The 18,721-nt window shown below is 35.0% G+C and overlaps 2 protein-coding genes across 3 annotated transcripts in view; one reads left to right on the top strand and one right to left on the bottom strand.

Moving 5' to 3' along the window:
* Positions 1-1,540: 1,540 nt before the first annotated feature.
* Positions 1,541-16,233, bottom strand: Coprox (oxygen-dependent coproporphyrinogen-III oxidase). Of its 2 annotated transcripts, XM_068761394.1 has the most exons (9): positions 16,001-16,233; positions 14,744-14,972; positions 12,072-12,137; positions 8,619-8,776; positions 7,255-7,385; positions 5,089-5,215; positions 4,144-4,307; positions 2,985-3,154; positions 1,541-1,746 (listed from the first exon to the last, which is right to left on the bottom strand). In XM_068761394.1, the coding sequence occupies exons 1-9, from the start codon at positions 16,081-16,083 to the stop codon at positions 1,630-1,632; spliced, it is 1,245 nt and encodes a 414-aa protein (XP_068617495.1). In that variant the 5' UTR covers positions 16,084-16,233; the 3' UTR covers positions 1,541-1,629. The 2 variants fall into 2 exon arrangements, with proteins under 2 accessions (XP_068617495.1, XP_068617496.1); XM_068761395.1 differs by lacking the exon at positions 12,072-12,137 and having other exon boundaries at positions 16,001-16,230.
* Positions 16,234-16,257: 24 nt separating this feature from the next.
* Tomosyn (syntaxin-binding protein tomosyn) overlaps positions 16,258-18,721 on the top strand; it is a 312,667-nt gene continuing 310,203 nt past the window's right edge. Inside the window, exon 1 of the mRNA XM_068761392.1 lies at positions 16,258-16,692. Coding sequence (XP_068617493.1) covers positions 16,570-16,692 — 123 coding nt within the window. The 5' untranslated portion in view covers positions 16,258-16,569. The remainder of the gene's footprint in view (positions 16,693-18,721) is intronic.

The following is an 18,721-nucleotide window of genomic DNA, read 5'->3' as shown; positions in this document are numbered from 1 at the left end:
ACAAAATATAAAATCACAATATTACAGCCATCAACATAATGACAACTGACGTTTGACAGTGTTGTCATTTGCAAACGCATTATTTTGTAGCGTTCGAGTGAAGACGCTAACAGCGTTCAACACCAATCGAATACCATAGCGTCTATTCGCTTGTCACTTTTCCTCTATCATTAATATTTTTAAATGCAGTATATGATTTCTTCTTTGAACTCAAATTTAAGCACCTGTTCAGGGGCTAACAGATACATAGATTGTCATTGCCATAATTAACTAGTCAGAAATATTAAACAGTACTCTTTCATTAATACACGCGAAAAATCCTTAAAAACGTGATAATTAATACGTTAAAAATTATTATATTAATATTCTATCGTAATGGACGCGGCGATCAATTTGTCGTATACTCTTATATCTAATCACTTACGACTAGTGTAAAGCACTCTATGAGGGTCAGTTGGTTGACAGTGGTTTGAGTCTCTGTGATGCCTGGATAGCGGCATCCAAGCAGAGTAAGAACAGGCGATAATCAGAGTATAGCTTGTGAATCAACGTGACATCATTAATTAGGGGTGATGTGCCCTTGATGATCGCTATGTCAAGTACTTTTATCGAATGCAATTTGACGCCAGGATAGCCCGTGGGTTCTGTAGGTTCGACGACTTTACTTTGACGTCCTTACTTTTAAAGTCCCCAGTCAGAATAGTGGCACCGATTGGCATTAAATAGGGCATTAAAGTCATGAAATGTTATAGATAGATGCTATGTAGATTAGGACATGGCCAGTTATAACTAACCCACAGACTAGATACAGCGTTAGATTAAAATTGTAATGATAGATATAACAAATAAGAGGAAGAATAACAGATTTTGTGACGAATGAAAGAAGAAAGAGTGCAAGATTATATGACGTATAAAAGAGGAAATAAATGTGTAAAAATTAAAAAAAAATGTTTCTCTATAATATTGTAACGCCCTGCCTTTAGACACGGGTGGGGGGGAGCGAGGTCTTCAATAAAGGCGCCAATAAAAAAAACCCCTCAGATTAGATGGTTTGGGTCGGGCGTATCGATAGGCATAATAATGGATCTCCTATTTTTATTTGCTTACAAGAGTGAGATGTTATAAATTATTATTATTCACCGAATAAAAAGTAGTTAAACCAAAATTCAATTGACTATCCGTACTAATCATTGTGCTGACACACACGTATCAACAATAAAAATTTTATTTAACGCATTATCGATAAAAATCGATATTTAACAAAGATACGCTGAATAATATTGTTATAACGTAATGAAATAAAAATGATAAAAATAACAAGTTGGCTTTTTTTTAATATTGAAGAGTCAGCCATATTGATCAGGAGTCATCCAAAGTATAACATTTTCGATATTTATGAATTTAGGGTACATAGACAGAGGAAAAAAACTATGAAAAAAATCTTTCGTTATAGTCACTTTTAGTTTAGTTTTTATTTAAAATAGCTTTTTTGGATGTCAGTTTTGCTGGGGTGCTAGTTTAGGTAAATAAAAAACACGAACCCAAAGAATATATTATATTAAAGTTTTTAAGAAAATACACATCTGACCAAATACAGTGAAACTTAACAATATCAAATTTGTGACCGATTTAAGCATTCGCTCGTTGACCTTTTTCAATGTTGAGCCAGTCTCTTGGTTCCTTCAACACTCTCATAAGTTTCTCTTCAGCGGAGTTTGGTTTCGGCTCGTGCATGTATTCCCACTTCTGTAAAGTATAAAAGAGTAAGTAATATACGCATATGACGGCAAACAAAATATCTCAATGACTGAAGACAAAGTGACTAGTGTGTTGCCAGTATTGACGCATAAATCCAGAACGTGGTCGTTTATTCTGGGCATCCTAAGGCTCAAGTTCACATAAAAAGCAACAGAAAACTATGCTTGGAGTTTCGCTGCGAGAATCAGATTTGAGAGGATCCTCAGAAACTAAGGTTACCAATGCAGCTGGAAGATATGTTTGCCTGAAGTGGAACTGGGTGGGGCAAATCGCTCATGGCTGTAGAGACCAAAAGGTTCCAGAGACCCACCACTAGTTAGACCGACAGGCAGGGCAAGCTATTCCTTGCAGTGGGCTTTTATCGACTGAAAAGAAGATATCGGTACACTGTAACTTGTAGGGGTGAATAGATGGCGTTAGTAGTAGATTGTATTGCACTATGGTTTCATGAGGGTAGTCCTAAAAAAATAAACGAAGATACTATTCATTTACATTTGAACTTGGATAAATTTATAAATAAGTTCCTGTGGTTAGTCACTACTTGTTTTATCACCCGATTCTGTATGGACGGTAATATATATATGAGACAACCTGTGTTTATAAGTATTTTTTATTCATTGTTTATTTACTAGTAAGATATTATGTGATAGATGGCCGATGGGGCTTTTAGGTAAGCCTGAGGAATGAAGAGATTCGCAGACAAACAAGTCTCTGAGGTAGCCCAGCTAATTGGTAGGTTGGGTTGCGCAGCTGGGATTTTAGTCGGTAAGCATAGAGAAGAACCTCCACTCATCAGGTGGGTAAACAAGCTTTTTAGGGTCACGTAGGAAATTTATGTGGCAAGCCCATGTCCAGCAGTGGGTGTCTAAACTGCTTAAATGAGAATTGTCTGGACTATAACTAGATAAAGTCGTTTCCAGCCACAGCCGCCCAACGCACAGAGCTCTCCAAATATCTATGGGGAATATACCATAATCGCCACGCGGTAGGCGATTTGATGATCGCAGTATTGTATTATGGTACGCATAGGACTCTGCTGCCCATCTTCTGGAAACTCGATTATGAGCAATGGCAAATTTATAATTATAAGTTTGTATATCGGTAATCGAACCCGCTGAAGACGTTTTTAAGACTTGTACTTCACATGTATTATCATCAGGAAAGAATTTCCACCGCTTCCAACCGTACTTATTGCATGAGTAAATGTTGAAATATGAAAAACTCACCGCATTTAACGGCAACGACATGAGTATGGACTCATATCTCGCTTCAGGCGTATGCAGTCCAAACTTAGTTCCTCTGTCGTAGACCAGGTTGAATTCCACGTATCTTCCTCTACGCAGGAGCTGCCATTGCCTTTCGTAATATCCATACGCGTCGTCTTTGTGCTTTTGAACTTAAATATATTAAAATTTGTATTACAATACACTACAATGTGATGTCTCTAATGCTGTATTTTTCAATCTTAGGGTATGATATACATCCTTTCTAAAATTCTTACGCCACTCTATGTAACAGATATAATTTATATATTAGAGTTAAACTCGAGTCCAATTTTAATGTGCCCGCTGTAAAAATCATATTGCCCTCCTGTGGGACGTGGGCCATACGTTGGTAAACACCGTTCTAAAGTATCTTCCTATAAATGTATTAGATGGACTATAATGTCGTTTCTGTTGACATATATAGAATAACCGATTGATTTGTTACCGCTCCGGCATTGATTTTTATATTTAATGGAATCAGGCGTTACCTCGCGGAAGTCCATCCTAAGTAAGACAAGGACCAATATTTAGCCACTTCCGCACATGCAGTGGTAGTCGTGCAATAAAATGCACCGCCCGCCAGCCCGCTGATAAATGCGTATGCGGCAAACAATTCGAATCACACAACCGCCACCGCCAAATTACTCAACTAGTGTTTTACCACTCTACGGGGCATCTTCAGGAATTATGTTACACCGATTAGTGCCAAACACAGAGTAAATGATTTTTATACTAGACGGCAAAAGGTTGTTGATAACGAAGGTGAATATATTGTTGATTAGAAATAAAAACTTGTTAATAATGTAGTCCTGTGAATTTAACTTAAAAAAGCGACATTACTTACCGGTCTTCCTGATAATAAATTCGTTAAAGTCATAAAAGAATTGACAAAGCTTTTTTTACAATTCAATAATATTCACTTCTATTATTAATTTATTACTCCTCTATTTTTCTTCAAAATATCTTTTATTCCTCTGGCTTTCTACTTCTTCTATACATCACCTTTCTTACTTCTCCTTCGCTCCTAAAATATCACAGTAGATTTCCTTTTGCACCACAGTATAATTTAATTCATGTCTTATTATATACCTCCTAAAGAAGACGAGATATTGATACGTACCCAAAGGTATGTAGCTGGGTATGACGGCCTCCGCGCAAGAGGTGATGAAATCAAACGCCTTGTCCTTGGAAGGATAATCGATGTCATCAAAGAAAATGCCTCCAACACCTCGTCTCTCACCACGATGCGGTATGTTGAAGTAGTCGTCGCACCATTTCTTGAATCTAATTTTTCATAAACAATCAACGTTAATTTATATATATATATATATATATATATATATATATATATACACACACTCCAAAGTTTTAAAAGAAAAAAAATTAAAAGTGGACTCTCTCTCTCTCTCTCTATATATATATATATATACACACACACTCCAAAGCGTCAAACTTAATTACAATACCCGGCGATAAATATTGCACATCGAACTTAGGAGAGAGACAATCTTTTAATTCCCCTTCGTAGAGCGTTGTCTCTGTTGCACGACTGACAAAACGTCCCATCGGTAGTGTGGGACAGAGACAATGCTCTACGAAGCCCAAATTAGCCTTGTCTCTTTCCAAAGGTCAATCTGCAATTTTTATCGCCGGGTATGGTACTTCTTGGACTCTCTCTTTTTCAATCGAAAATTACCATATACGAAAATATACTTCATTGGAATATAATGTACACCACACACACAAACACGCTGTTACTGTAATGAAAATTGTAATTTAAGAAATATTATATATATACACAAAAGTAGCCTTAGTTACTTCTTTCTACATCAACTTCCTGCCAGTATAAGTACTATTAAAATCGGCCCAGCCATTAGCCATATAGAGATGCCGGAACGGAAAAAGAAAATTAAAAAAAAATTAATTGGCATATGAACCCCTGTCTATCCATATACGTGTAGTAAAAACCGGTTATTTTAATATAACAAACAGACGCTCCAATTTTATTTACTGCTATAGCGAATTAAATATATTAAAACTAATTTTCTTTCTATAATTTTCGTACCTTGGATAATAGGTGGAGTCATGCGCGTCACACGCGTGCTTCAGAGTGAGATGGAAATGTTTCGCATCCTCCTCGTTCAGGTAATACGGGGTCAAGTCTGTACCGCCACCGAACCACCACTGGACACCTGTGGAAGAGTCTTATAGGTTGAAACCACCAACCTGTTGAAACCAGTCTGTACCAGTACAGGCAAATAAATAAATCTGTATTCATTGATTTATTTACACTTTATTGTACACCAAAAAACTATATAAAAATCAAAATGGATTTATTAAAAAAAAGCCACAGATAATAATAAAAATTAAACAATTTGTACAGAGATACAAAAGGCGGTGTTATCGTTCGAGGCAATCTTTATCAGACAACCTTGGGATGAAGATGAGAGACATGAAGGAGATAGCAGTTCAGGGTGTACACACATATAAATGTCTATGCGGAAAATTTAATTACTTTTATGGATTTTCTCCCATCAATATATTATAATAAAACGATTCATATTTTTTTATATATTCTTATTTGTATCGCCAGTGTTTTTTTTTTCGCTTTTACTAAGCCGACAGTTGGAAGAGGGTTGCCGCTATTTGATACGGATCTTTCTCCTTCCAGCTGCGAGTCACGACGTTTTATCATTATTTACAATTTTCTCTTATAGGTAAATACAGATAAAATTTACACATATAATTATTATATGTTTTTTTACAATATTTTTTTTCGCTTTTACTAAACGCAGACAGTTGGGAGAGGGTTGCCGCTATTTGATACGGATCTTTCTCCTCCCAGCTGCGAGTTACGATAGCGTTTTCTCATTATTTACAAATTTTCTCTTATAGGTAAATACAGATAAAATTTACACATATAATTATTATATGTTTTTTTACGATACTATTTTCTTCGCTTTTACTAAACGCAGACAGTTGGGAGAGGGTTGCCGCTATTTGATACGGATCTTTCTCCTCCCAGCTGCGAGTTACGATAGCGTTTTATCATTATTTACAATTTTCTCTTATAGGTAAATACAGATAAAATTTACACATATAATTATTATATGTTTTTTTACAATATTTTTTTTTCGCTTTTACTAAACGCAGACAGTTGGGAGAGGGTTGCCGCTATTTGATACGGATCTTTCTCCTCCCAGCTGCGAGTCACGACAGCGTTTTATCATTATTTACAATTTTCTCTTATAGGTAAATACAGATAAAATTTACACATATAATTATTATATGTTTTTTTACAATATTTTTTTTTTCGCTTTTACTAAACGCAGACAGTTGGGAGAGGGTTGCCGCTATTTGATAAGGATCTTTCTTCGCCAGTCACGACAGCGAGTCACGACAGCGTTTTATCATTATTTACAATTTTATCTGTATTTACACAGATAAAATTTAAACATATAAACAATACAATTTGTAAGTTTTACTCAAATATTAGTTGGTACATTTTTTTATTTCAAGTCGCTGCCCAAGCGCTACAGACCGTTAAATGCCTTGAGGTTTAGGACAATGTGCCGGGACAGCTCATCAAAAGATTCTGCCGTAGATTTTTTCTTGAAAAAGTCCGGTAAGTTAAACGGAGGTATATTAAGGTTTTAACATAAGGTCACGTGGTTTCGTCTTTTGGATTCGAATCGGGAGCAGTGTCAGAGTAAGTGATGAAAAGTCTGTACTGTGGAGCCGTGACATGGGCAAGTATTGTTGTCGATTATTTTAAAATGATTCATACTGAACCAAAACAATTTGTTTGTGACAAGTCACTTAGACAATTTTTGCAATTTTTTTGTATTAAAATTGTATATAACTGTACATTTTTTTAAAAAAAATTACATCCCTTTATTATAATAATTGTTATAAATAAACTATTGTAGATCATTAATAAGTGTTACAATATGTGCGGCTCGCTAAACGATTTTAAAATTTAAATTGGACCGTTGATTAAAAAGGTTTCTTACCCCTGTGTCAAAGGCCAAATACTTCTAGCAGTACATACGCTGCAGGGACGTATTTTAACTACTATGTCATATAATTTTGTTATTATTTCTGACACAATTAATTTTTGGATACGGTGTACCATACATTTGTATAGCAAGTGAACAATAGTTTCGTCCTTTTAAAGGATTTCACACTTTTAAATCACCCTGTAAAGACTAGGAAAGTGACTTTCACTTACCATCCTTGTCCCTGACTTCGAAGTATCTGTAGTTGAAGTGAATGGTGGGCACCATAGGGTTCCGAGGATGGATGACGGCGCTCACGCCAGCAGCGAAGAACGGCAACTCCGCCGACTGCAGATTTTTACCTCTGAGAAATTTAATTTCTATTAGTCACAGGATGGACGTAGCTCAAAGAATTTCTCGTCTGAAGTGACCATTTTCTTTTTTTTGTGGCCACCGCTATTGGGAGCCTCTCGTACCCCCTATCTAGTTTGGGACAGGGACTTTATTTATAAGACTTTATTTAGAGTTTTATCTTTATTCGACACTCACTTTCGTACTTCTCAATTTCTTTTATTCTTTCCTCAATTTTTTTTCTTTCATTCCTTCTTGCTTTCATCGCCATTTGGATATTCGGCCATTGGGGCCCAAAAGGTTCCTGAGCGCCCAAGAGCCGGTAGACGTGGAGTGGGTACACCCTCCATTAGGTGGACGCTGAACGCGGGCATCGCGAGATCAGTCAGCGTGTCGAATTGGGCAAAGCATATTTCCGAGCCGGAGTCTATGAGCTATACAGAAGACGAGAAAATCAGAGACTGGTAACACATACACAAGGTCCAAATAGATGATCATTTCAAACAGATCCGTTCAACCAGGACCGACGATCTTCAGAAATAAAGGAACGAGTGAAAATGGATTTTTATTTGTGACAGAAGGTTCTACTAAAAAAACTTATTTATATTGCAAAAAGTATATCATCATCATTTAAGCCGTAAGACGTCATATTTTGGAAATAAGCCTCTCCCAGACATTTTCAATAAGACCTATCGGAAGCTGCCTGCATTCGACATCTTCTTTGACAAGTTTATCCATCTTGTGGGCACTTGCCCACTCTATAGGCCACTGCCACTTCATTTTGCCAGTTACTTTTGTTAGTCCAGAGCTAAGCCGACTGCATGGCTATTTGAACGACTGAGTTTGCCAGTCAGGTCTGAGGTAAGTCCACGTTTCAGTACTCAACTCTGGCCACTGAGGGACATTGGATATGAGGATATTTCCTCTCAGTCGAGATGGACGTTCGGATTGAATTCTTCTTCTAAATTTTGTTTTAACTAATTTTATTGGCTACAGTAAATTTTATTTTGCATTACAAAATCTGATACCAATGTCACCTGCTCTTCATTGTCCGTTTCTATACAGGAAGGTAGCAGGCAAAATGGAAGAGTTACTCTAAATCATGGTTGCACAGACTTATTAAGACTAGGGGCCACTCGGGCAAATCATGAACTGATGGCGGGCCGGCCGCCAGAAGTATAGGTATTCAAAGACAATAAAGAATTGATAATAATTTATTGAAATTGAACTGGAACATATACTACACCTGCTCCTCATCTGCTGAACAGCCGCAGGTGGCAGGGTTCCAGAGACCACGGATATGTTGACACCAGCCTTCTCGAACACTCTACCGTCTTGGAGTACGCAAGTGATACCACCACCACCTTCCTTCCTTGTCCACCTGTCTACTTTGAACTTCGCCTCCTGGAACCATTGCCAAGCTCTTCAATATAACTTGTTACTGGATGTTTAGGTAATTTGATTAGATGAGACAAAACCTCGATCATATATATAATCAGTTACCTGTTCATGTATATGATTCCTTATAGGTGTAAAAGCTTTAAAGTGTCCAAGTACAGTTTATTTCTCAACAAAAAGCTTTAAAGGGAAGTACAGCTTATTTCTCAACAAAAAGCTTTAAACGGAAGTACAGCTTATTTCTCGAGAAAAAGCTTTAAAGGGAAGTACAGCTTATTTCTCGAGAAAAAGCTTTAAAGGGAAGTACAGCTTATTTCTCGACAAAAAGCTTTAAAGGGAAGTACAGCTTATTTCTCAACAAAAAGCTTTAAACGGAAGTACAGCTTATTTCTCGAGAAAAAGCTTTAAAGGGAAGTACAGCTTATTTCTCGACAAAAAGCTTTAAAGGGAAGTACATCTTATTTCTCGACAAAAAGCTTTAAAGGGAAGTACAGCTTATTTCTCAACAAAAAGCTTTAAACGGAAGTACAGCTTATTTCTCGAGAAAAAGCTTTAAAGGGAAGTACAGCTTATTTCTCGACAAAAAGCTTTAAAGGGAAGTACAGCTTATTTCTCGACAAAAAGCTTTAAAGGGAAGTACAGCTTATTTCTCGACAAAAAGCTTTAAAGGGAAGTACAGCTTATTTCTCGACAAAAAGCTTTAAAGGGAAGTACAGCTTATTTCTCGAGAAAAAGCTTTAAAGGGAAGTACAGCTTATTTCTCGACAAAAAGCTTTAAAGGGAAGTACAGCTTATTTCTCGAGAAAAAGCTTTAAAGGGAAGTACAGCTTATTTCTCGACAAAAAGCTTTAAAGGGAAGTACAGCTTATTTCTCGACAAAAAGCTTTAAAGGGAAGTACAGCTTATTTCTCGACAAAAAGCTTTAAACGGAAGTACAGCTTATTTCTCGACAAAAAGCTTTAAAGAGAAGTACAGCTTATTTCAAACCACGCTGATACAGTTATCACTAAGATATATAAAATTCATTTATTTTTCTATTGGAATGCGACAAATATAAACAGTATTTTCCAACATTCTTCAATCCATGCCTCACCTTAGCCATTTTTAAATTCTTACGCCCCTCTATATACACATAATTTTTATATTAAAGCGAAAAGTTTAAGCTCATGTGACATCCACTTTCAAATTGCCCTCCTGTGGGGCGTGTCACGCTGGGAAACATTGGGCCAATAACTTCTATTTAGTTACATTTATCTTGACTTAATTAATTTTAAAATGAAGGTGATAAGAATATTAAAAATTCTAAGTCATTGACTATTTGAAATAAGAAGAAAAATTCAGAATTTTTGTTAAAAATTATAAGTTTATTCAATTTCATCGACACTGCCATTCTTTTAAGGCTTCATCTCTATACACAACTTATTTTGTGCTTGCGATGCCTTCTTGCATTTTCGGAAGTAATACAATAAAATATGTCAAAGTGAACTTCCTATTTTATCATTTTTAAATTTTTAAATTTGAAAACCAAACTAAACAACAAATCAATTTAATTCTTTTACTAATTCAAAGTAAAAGTTCATATAGTAGTAAAAAAATATAGGTTAGATTCTCTGACCACGTTAAAATAAAGTGTAAAGTGAATCTATGAACAAAAGCGGCAATGACTTCCTGCTAACCCAATATATTACTATACATTAATTTATAGGGAACAAGCACTGACACCTTTGAAGCTTTTACATCTATAACCAATCACCCTGTAGATCCAAATGCTCTAATAAAGAAATGTTTCATTACTCAAGTAAGTTCATGAGTGATATCACCTTTTAAATCTGAACACAGCTATGTTTGCAACACAGTTTTACAATAAGGTGCAACCATAATCCACCTCTATAGCATCTGATACATTAGATCTAATATCTAATTACTTATATTTCATTTATCTATACTAATGACTTCCATAAAATCTAGCGATAGACAGACTATTGGTATATTTTAAAAAATTGTCATAGAAAATAAATAAATGTACATATATAAATTAACCAGGAGGAAAACACATAATTCTTATATATAGTCTCTCTGAGTATCCTTAACCTGGTCTAAGGTCTAAGTCATTTACCATCCGAACAGGTATTAGACTCAATTTGGCACCAAAAGGTACTCCGTGTATGTTGAATAAAGAATTTTTAAATTTAAATTTATTCTATCAATAACTATACTTAATTTTAGATTTTAATGTCATGCATTTATTAAGTATTAATCTGTAAAATACCCGGCGATAAATATTGCACATCGACCTTTGGAAGGAGACAATCGGCTAATTCACGAAACACAAACAGTGCGTGCGACAAAGATAACGCTCTACGAAGCCGAAATTAGCCGATTGTCTCTTTCCAAATGTCGATTTGCAATATTTATCCCCGGGTACTGTAAATGCTATACTGTATTCCATTGACGATTGAATTTTACCTCATTATTACTGTAAGTAAGGATGTGTTTATATCAGTGAAAAAATTAGCGACATCTGTCAAGTAAAAAACTGATGTTTATTTTTTTCTTAAAATTTTTTTCCTATTACAATAATAGGGTTTTAATGTCTGTATGAGCAAGGAGGTTTCTTCATAGGGCCACACATAAAATAGCACTAACATAGGTTCTCAAATATAAGGTTAGTACATTATGTTGCAAAAACTTATAAAAAAATAATAATAATATGATTTGCATACGGTGGAGTTATGAGGAAGAGGTATAACAAGGAAATATCCTTATAACCTGCTGAAGGATTTATTCCTGTAATGACGGAACATCAGGGCACTGCCTGAAGGCTCCTAAAGCAACATTAATAAGAGCCTTTAAAATTTATTTACGTATGGAGTGAAGTCAAGTCGGTGAAGGTGAACGTGAGCCCTAGCACGGAACCCAGCTAGTTTTCGTACAACGCGATGGACTTTGCATCCGTAAAGTGCAACAATGGATCGCTGAGAAGTTACATCTCTAAATTAAAAAAGTATTTAATCAATTTTCAAAGTTTTTTGTGCAAAAATTGTAACAAATTTTATAAATATGCAATAATTACAGAAACCGATTATTTTAAATTAGTAACTGTCCAATTTTGAAATAAACGAAAGATACATTGTACAAATTTGAAAAAATTGGCCACATGTAAACACATCCTAATATTTCTTTACAAACGTTGACGCCCACTAGAATCATCTGTCCCTTTCACTTGCTTAGAAAAGTACATTAAAAGAGCACTATATTAACTGTCCATTGAAAACTGTATGGTGAAATATAAAATTCATACCGGTGATATCAAAAACATGTCGTTGTCAAAATCATAATCATCCGTTGTTTTCTCGTCTTCCCATGCCTACAAGAGAAATATATCTTGTATGTATTAAAAATAGAATTGTTAGTATAATGTTTAGTTTTCTATATCTACAGCAAAACATGCAAACATAGCTGTGCTCTATTTGAAGGTTGCAAGAATGTATATTTATCGTGCATTTTACAAGCTATCAATAAAAAATAAATAAAAGGTAGGTAGTAATTTTTATACGTGGCTACTGAGATATATAACAGTTGGCGCAAAAGTAATATCATCATACGAACTAATCTTAATTTATAGACATACATATATTCCTTCTCATCATCACATCATAAACGTCAAAGCACAGTGACACAGTGGCGTACCTAGGGGGGGGCGGTGGGTGCGGTCCGCACCGGGCAGCACTTACCTCGGGGCGGCATTTTTTAAATTTACTTATAGTTGTAAAAAGCAACATATTCATTTCATATTTATTTTCTTTCTTGAATAATAAATTAAAATTCTGTTCCCAACATTGTAATTTTGTTAAGAATTTTTTTAACAATTTCAATCAGTGTCGCTAGTTACGAAAGAAGCTTCTCAAAATTGAAGTTGATAAAAAATTATCTTCGTTCTACAATGAGTCAATTAAGACCAAAAACTCTTGCAGTATTGCCAATAGAACAAGAAATTACAAATAATTTTAATTTTGAGAGCATTATACACGATTTTTCTAGTATGAAAGCTAGAAAGAAGAGTAGATATTATATAAATATGTTTACGAGTGCATACACATATTTCTAAAAAAAATTACTCTGTGTATTAATTAATATTGATTAAATAACTTAATAATTTATTTATGTGTATTAATTTATAAAAAAAACACTATTTGATTGACTTATAATAGAAGGGGCGGCAAACTGGAGATCGCCCCGGGCGGCAAAAGTTCTTGGTACACCACTGAGTGACATTTAACGCCATTTGTAAAAATTAAGACACATTCACATTATGACATTACTTTTGCGCCACCTTATACAAGGGTCTTGTGAAATCACCGACTACATTGTAGCTAAAAAATAACTGTTGATGTGTGAGGTAGTTTATTCAAGTAAAAATAGCGATTTTGAACCAATTTACCAAAAAAATAATCATATTGTCAGAATAATAGCATAATTATTACATGTTTTAGCAAAAAATATTTCATAAGGATTGATTTGTATTGATATATCTTCTATACACACACCTGCACAATTAGTATAACACAAAACAAAGGAAGAATTAATAAAAGGAATTTGTAAATATTGAGAATGAGTTTTTATTAACGTGTAAGTACACTCTTAAGAAATAATATACTTTAAAAATTTCACACTTTTCAAGTGCATTGACAGGTTTTATTGTTCTTTTAAGAATTCACTGACATCGATTGTTCTAATTATTTCTGATAAGAACTTTGTTGTATGCTACATGTATTGACTGGTTTATTTAAGTGTATATATAAATGATGATTATTTTATTTAAATGAAACACTTTTTGATTGTGTCCCTGAAACTAATATTAAAAAGGAGGATCTTGTACATTTAACGACCATAATATATTGTTGCAAGGACTAATCACAGACTACACAGTAACTAAAAAAGTCAACTTTAACGTTAGCGAGGTAGAAACTTTAATTGAGAAAAGTGATGAAACCAGTTTACTAGATGAAATTACATTTTCAAACTATGATGAGACAATGGTTATTTTTCTGCATTTCCTAGTTATTTCGTAAGGTTTTGACTTATTCCAATGTTTATGTGAGATTTTTCATATAGTCTCTATCCACTACATAAATATAAGTGGAAGCGAGTTGAGTATATGTTACAAGCATCCACGATATAGCACAGTTAAAGCTCCTTATTTGCGCTTTCTATATTGTGGGTTAAAAATTCCTTTATTCGCAGATCTAATAGACACATACATAATAAAAAAAGGATTCCAATAGGTATCTATTCCAATATCCTTTATAAATGCTGTAAAGTGGACTAATAAAAAAGTTATATTAATATGTTAAATTCACAGCCTATTGAAGAGGCTTCAATGAACACTGGAAAGGTGACATTTATTTTGCAAAATCTTAGAGATGGTTTATAAATGGCAAATGAGCTTTATAAATACTTCATAAACATTGGTATATCTATGGAATCTAAGGAAGTCATGTTTTTAAGGCAAATTGATAATGTGACTGCTGTGTGTTGAAGGAGCTTTGAAAAATTGCCAAGCAAGAGAAAATTAAAAAAATAGTTCAAACCATTGTTTAAGCCGTGAGATAACTAAACAAAAAATTCAAAAACTTGTTTTAAATTTATTTTATTATTTTTGCACTCAGTAATGTATCTCCTATAATTCTATGTAAATTACCAATCCACACCCACAATGAATGTATTCAGGGTATATTTATTGAACATATATCTAATGAATGAAGAGCTTTCACTGTACAAATATTTAAATAAAAGAAATTACCTTGTTATGCAATATGTAAATAAATTCACAATATATATTTTTATTATGACTTGTAGTATTTTAAATTAGTTATCAAAAAATATTTTAATATATGAAGGAATTAGTGAAGATGGTTTTGGTTACCAACTAAAAAAAAAAATTATTTGCGTTAACAATAATGTTTGTCTTACCTGATCTTCTTCCTTTTCCAATGCTCTGCAGAACTCTGCTTGAATTCTCATTATAAGAAGTTCCATTTGTGTTTTCATATCATCCTGGTTCATCTCCAACTGCGATATCGGCGTGATCGGTTCAGCCATATAATTCTTTAATTGAATAATTTCCTTCATTTCTGCTTTATTTCTTTTCATTTCATTATATGCTGCAAACCCAGCGCCGAGTATCACTCCACAGTAGAACCTTCAGTGATTTGAATTATAAAAACATTTGATTTCAAATTCAAAAACTGACGACAAATCAAAATCTTATTAGTAACATCATACTATATTTACTATTACATTAGCTACTTTGGTTCATTCATTGTCCATTGCCAAAAAAAAATGCGACAGATTAAATAATGTCAGTCAATTAACAATTACAATTGTGATACTCTACATGTTTTCTGTATTATTAAAACTTGGGAGAATTGATATCGGTTATACACATTAATTGTGGAACCTCCTCAGCTAGACCTGGACCTCTAAAAGGTCGATTTCTAATTGGACAGATACGAGCTCGATACAGACTCGCTCGACTCGTACAGCTTAGAAACTGCCTATGACAGTTACTTATGTTCATCTAACGACTTTCTCTGATTAATGACCTTCATGTATTTCCAATAAAGATTTAAATTCATATGCTGGTTTCTGCACTAATTTAAATTCTATGACCATCTCAACATGTTCTTCCATATACTTCCAATAGGAATGTGTGATAGAATTTATCCATTTCATTCTTTATTGTACAAGGTAGAAAAGAAACTATATTAGACAAAGTCAATTTAAAAACAGACTGGTATTTTTGAGGTATAATGTTGTGGTATTATACATCTTGTATCATGTGTAACTTGCATATTAAATAGGTAGAAAAATATATGTCATTTCATTGCAGCATTATGTTTAAACAATATTTAGTACAAATTGATCTATATTTAGTTATTAAACGTTGTATAAATATTAAACAGGCGATTTATAGAAATTGGAAAAGATAACAGGATAGTGTGTCAGATATACATGGTATTAATCTGATAAGGTAAAACAATAGAATTTCGTATTAGATTTATGTAATGACTTTACAAAATACATGTTATTTTAAACCAAATCGATAAAAACATCATAACCTATGTGGTAGTCACACACGCATAAAGTTTGTTTTGATCTGCGCTAACCCAAATAGTAATTTGAGATATTTACAAAATGAAGTTAAGAGTTATTGTGATGTAAACATACTTGTAAGGCCGGCTTCGTATTTTCTTATAGCTTCCTACATAGGCTAGCGTTCGAAAGCTCCTTCCGATAGTTTTAAACGACATTTCTCCAAATAAAACCTTTTATAAAAGTTAACTTTTTAAGGAGTTCTGACAGCGTCTTGTTGACAAGTGACAGGTGATGTATGTTTTTGCGTGAAGCGCCACCTGTGGGCGGCGACGGCACGATATCAGCTGTTATTTTCCTGTGCGAGGCTTACATTATGCGCTCATCTCTGTCTGCACGTGTTTCGGTTCGCAGCGCGGCGTCGGGCCAGTAGGCGAGCGCCGCTGGTGGTGTCGGTTCGCTCCGTGGTGGTCGGAGTGCGCGCGTGTCGCAGTGTAGGCATATCGATCGCGGGCGAGACCGCATTGCCGTACATTCCGGAGGCGGTGCCTGGCGGCGTGGCGCGCACGGCGGAGGCGCCGGGCTGCGCGCGACGTCGGCGCGGGATAGCGACTCCGCCAAAACCGGCCCGCTGTCCGCCGCGGACGGCTGTGATGTAGTCGCGGCCGACGGACAAAGGACCCGCGACGGCTCCGCGGTTCGCGATGAAGAAGTTCACATTCAAGGGCGTGCTGGACGGCTTCCGCAGCTCGGTGCAAGCCGCGCCGCGCGGGCTGGAGCAGGAGATACAGGAGACGTTGCGCCCGGATCACTTCCAGGTCAAAAAGGTGAGTGTTTATCGAGGTGATAGTGGCCAGTGGGGAGAGATGTGGTGGGGCGTTTCACGCTCCGTCGGCCGCCGCGTATTTGTGAAACTGGGGGGGCGGTCGCGCGGCGCTTGCATGCCAATGTTGTGTAAACTTTGGCCGTCATCGCGACATCGGCACGCACCAAAACATTCGCCTCGCGCCTTTCCACACGCGTACTGTCATTTCATTAGCTTTAATGTTTTCTTTAAAAAATACTAGTCTCTTAGGATTACGTCAGCATGCGAGTTATGACGGGTTCGTTCAGGCCGTTAGTATAACCTAGTTTCGCGTAACTTTAGATGAACTTTTCTGTTTGTAAATTTAGTTTATACGTACAGTTTGTCCGACGTGCGATCGTATTGAGCGATAAGAGATAAGATAAATGCACTCAATAACGCCTAGCTTCTCTATGTTTATTTGAAAATCAGTTTTTTTTGTGAAAAAATATAATTTTAAGGAGGTAAACAATGGCCCGTCGAAATATATATAATAACGTTCATATATTTTATATTATAAGTACACACACGTGATGACGTGATTAAAATATATTTAATTAAAAAACCCTGAAACTCTGCACATGTTAATAAATACTAGTGCGACTTGTGTAAATATAAAATACCAATGAACCTTGTACCAATTTCGTTATAATTACAGTTTTGCTTGTTGCCATTTTATTAACAAGAAATGGTTTAATGGGCGAAAAACCTTGAAAAAGATGAAGTCGTTTTGTCAATAGTTTAAAAATATACATGGACAGTAAATTTTATCAGTAAGTTGTTATGAATGTACAATACAATATGAATTAATAAAATATACATTATTTTATTGGAGGTTTTATTTGTTTTTATTTTTAGGTTCAATTTATGTATTCTAACACAAAACATATTTCATCCTCGGTTTTAATTTTTTTACTGACACACTGATATGATTTATTTTCTGTTTAAATTTCGAATACGGCTTAACTGGTTACAATGAGTTATAAAAGTTATTGATAGAAAAAAAGTCAATGTGAATATTGGCTAACTATTATTTTTTTACCAGAAAAAAAATTCTGAGGTCATTTTCAAATTATACGTTATGTACGTATAATGTTCTCGATCTTTATTGCCGGAGGACGAGGATACGATGAATTGCTTCCGCAAGTCTCTATCACCTGCTTTCGTGAGAGGTTTCGTTACTGTGTGGCCCGTCACCACCCGCACAGATTCTGCCCAACCTCTTGGTATCTATCTTGTAATTCTTCTACGACTACCAGCTTATCGGCACTCTCTGGTTGCCTTAGAGTTACGTGGCAGAAGTAGGCTAGATTTAGCTGGTAGGTAAATGGTGAAGAGCCTGGTCTACGAGAACAGGGCATCCCCAGCAATTACCACATTTCCTAAGTTTCAATTTTCATTAAGTCAGTCGTGCGGATTATCCAGGATTCAAATGCGTGTAAGAAGGATGAGATTGTCAGAATTCTTACTAGACTCATTTTTGTGGTGCTGGTGAAATTTACGTATGTTTAAATTTTTTAAATGAAATACATGTTATTGTCACATTCTGTATCAAGAATCGTAATTCACTACCAATATTTAAACCAAACAGCCTGTTAGTATTATTATGGCATAGTTATATATTTTTAATGCCGTATTTGTGCCAATGTTGTAACTCCTTAATCGGTGGACGACGAAAACTAAACAAAGTTTTGACGTGTTCAAGTAACTTTTGCTTTATAACTGTTCTTAATTGTTGTGAATTAATTGACAGAGTTAAATATAGTTTCATAATATACACGATTTACAATAAGTCATAAATTTGAAACAGTCTTTTAGTTACTTTTTACTTCAAGTAAAAGCAAAGGTCTGGCTCGTTCAGCCAATATTTTTATTCCCTTCTTATCCAATTTACATTATAAACAATCATATATTTATTTTATTTTTATTTAACTGTAATTATTTGGTTATTTATCAGAATATTTAGTTGCGGATTTGGTTATTTATAATTTTTATAGATGTCGGAATAACCT

The sequence above is a fragment of the Battus philenor genome, unplaced genomic scaffold, assembly GCF_028537555.1.
Source record: "Battus philenor isolate CCGP_79_NKW_IND1 unplaced genomic scaffold, ilBatPhil1.0.hap1 SCAF_14, whole genome shotgun sequence".
In the NCBI taxonomy this organism is placed as follows: Eukaryota; Metazoa; Arthropoda; class Insecta; order Lepidoptera; family Papilionidae; genus Battus; species Battus philenor.
This window is presented reverse-complemented; position numbering and strand designations above follow the sequence as displayed.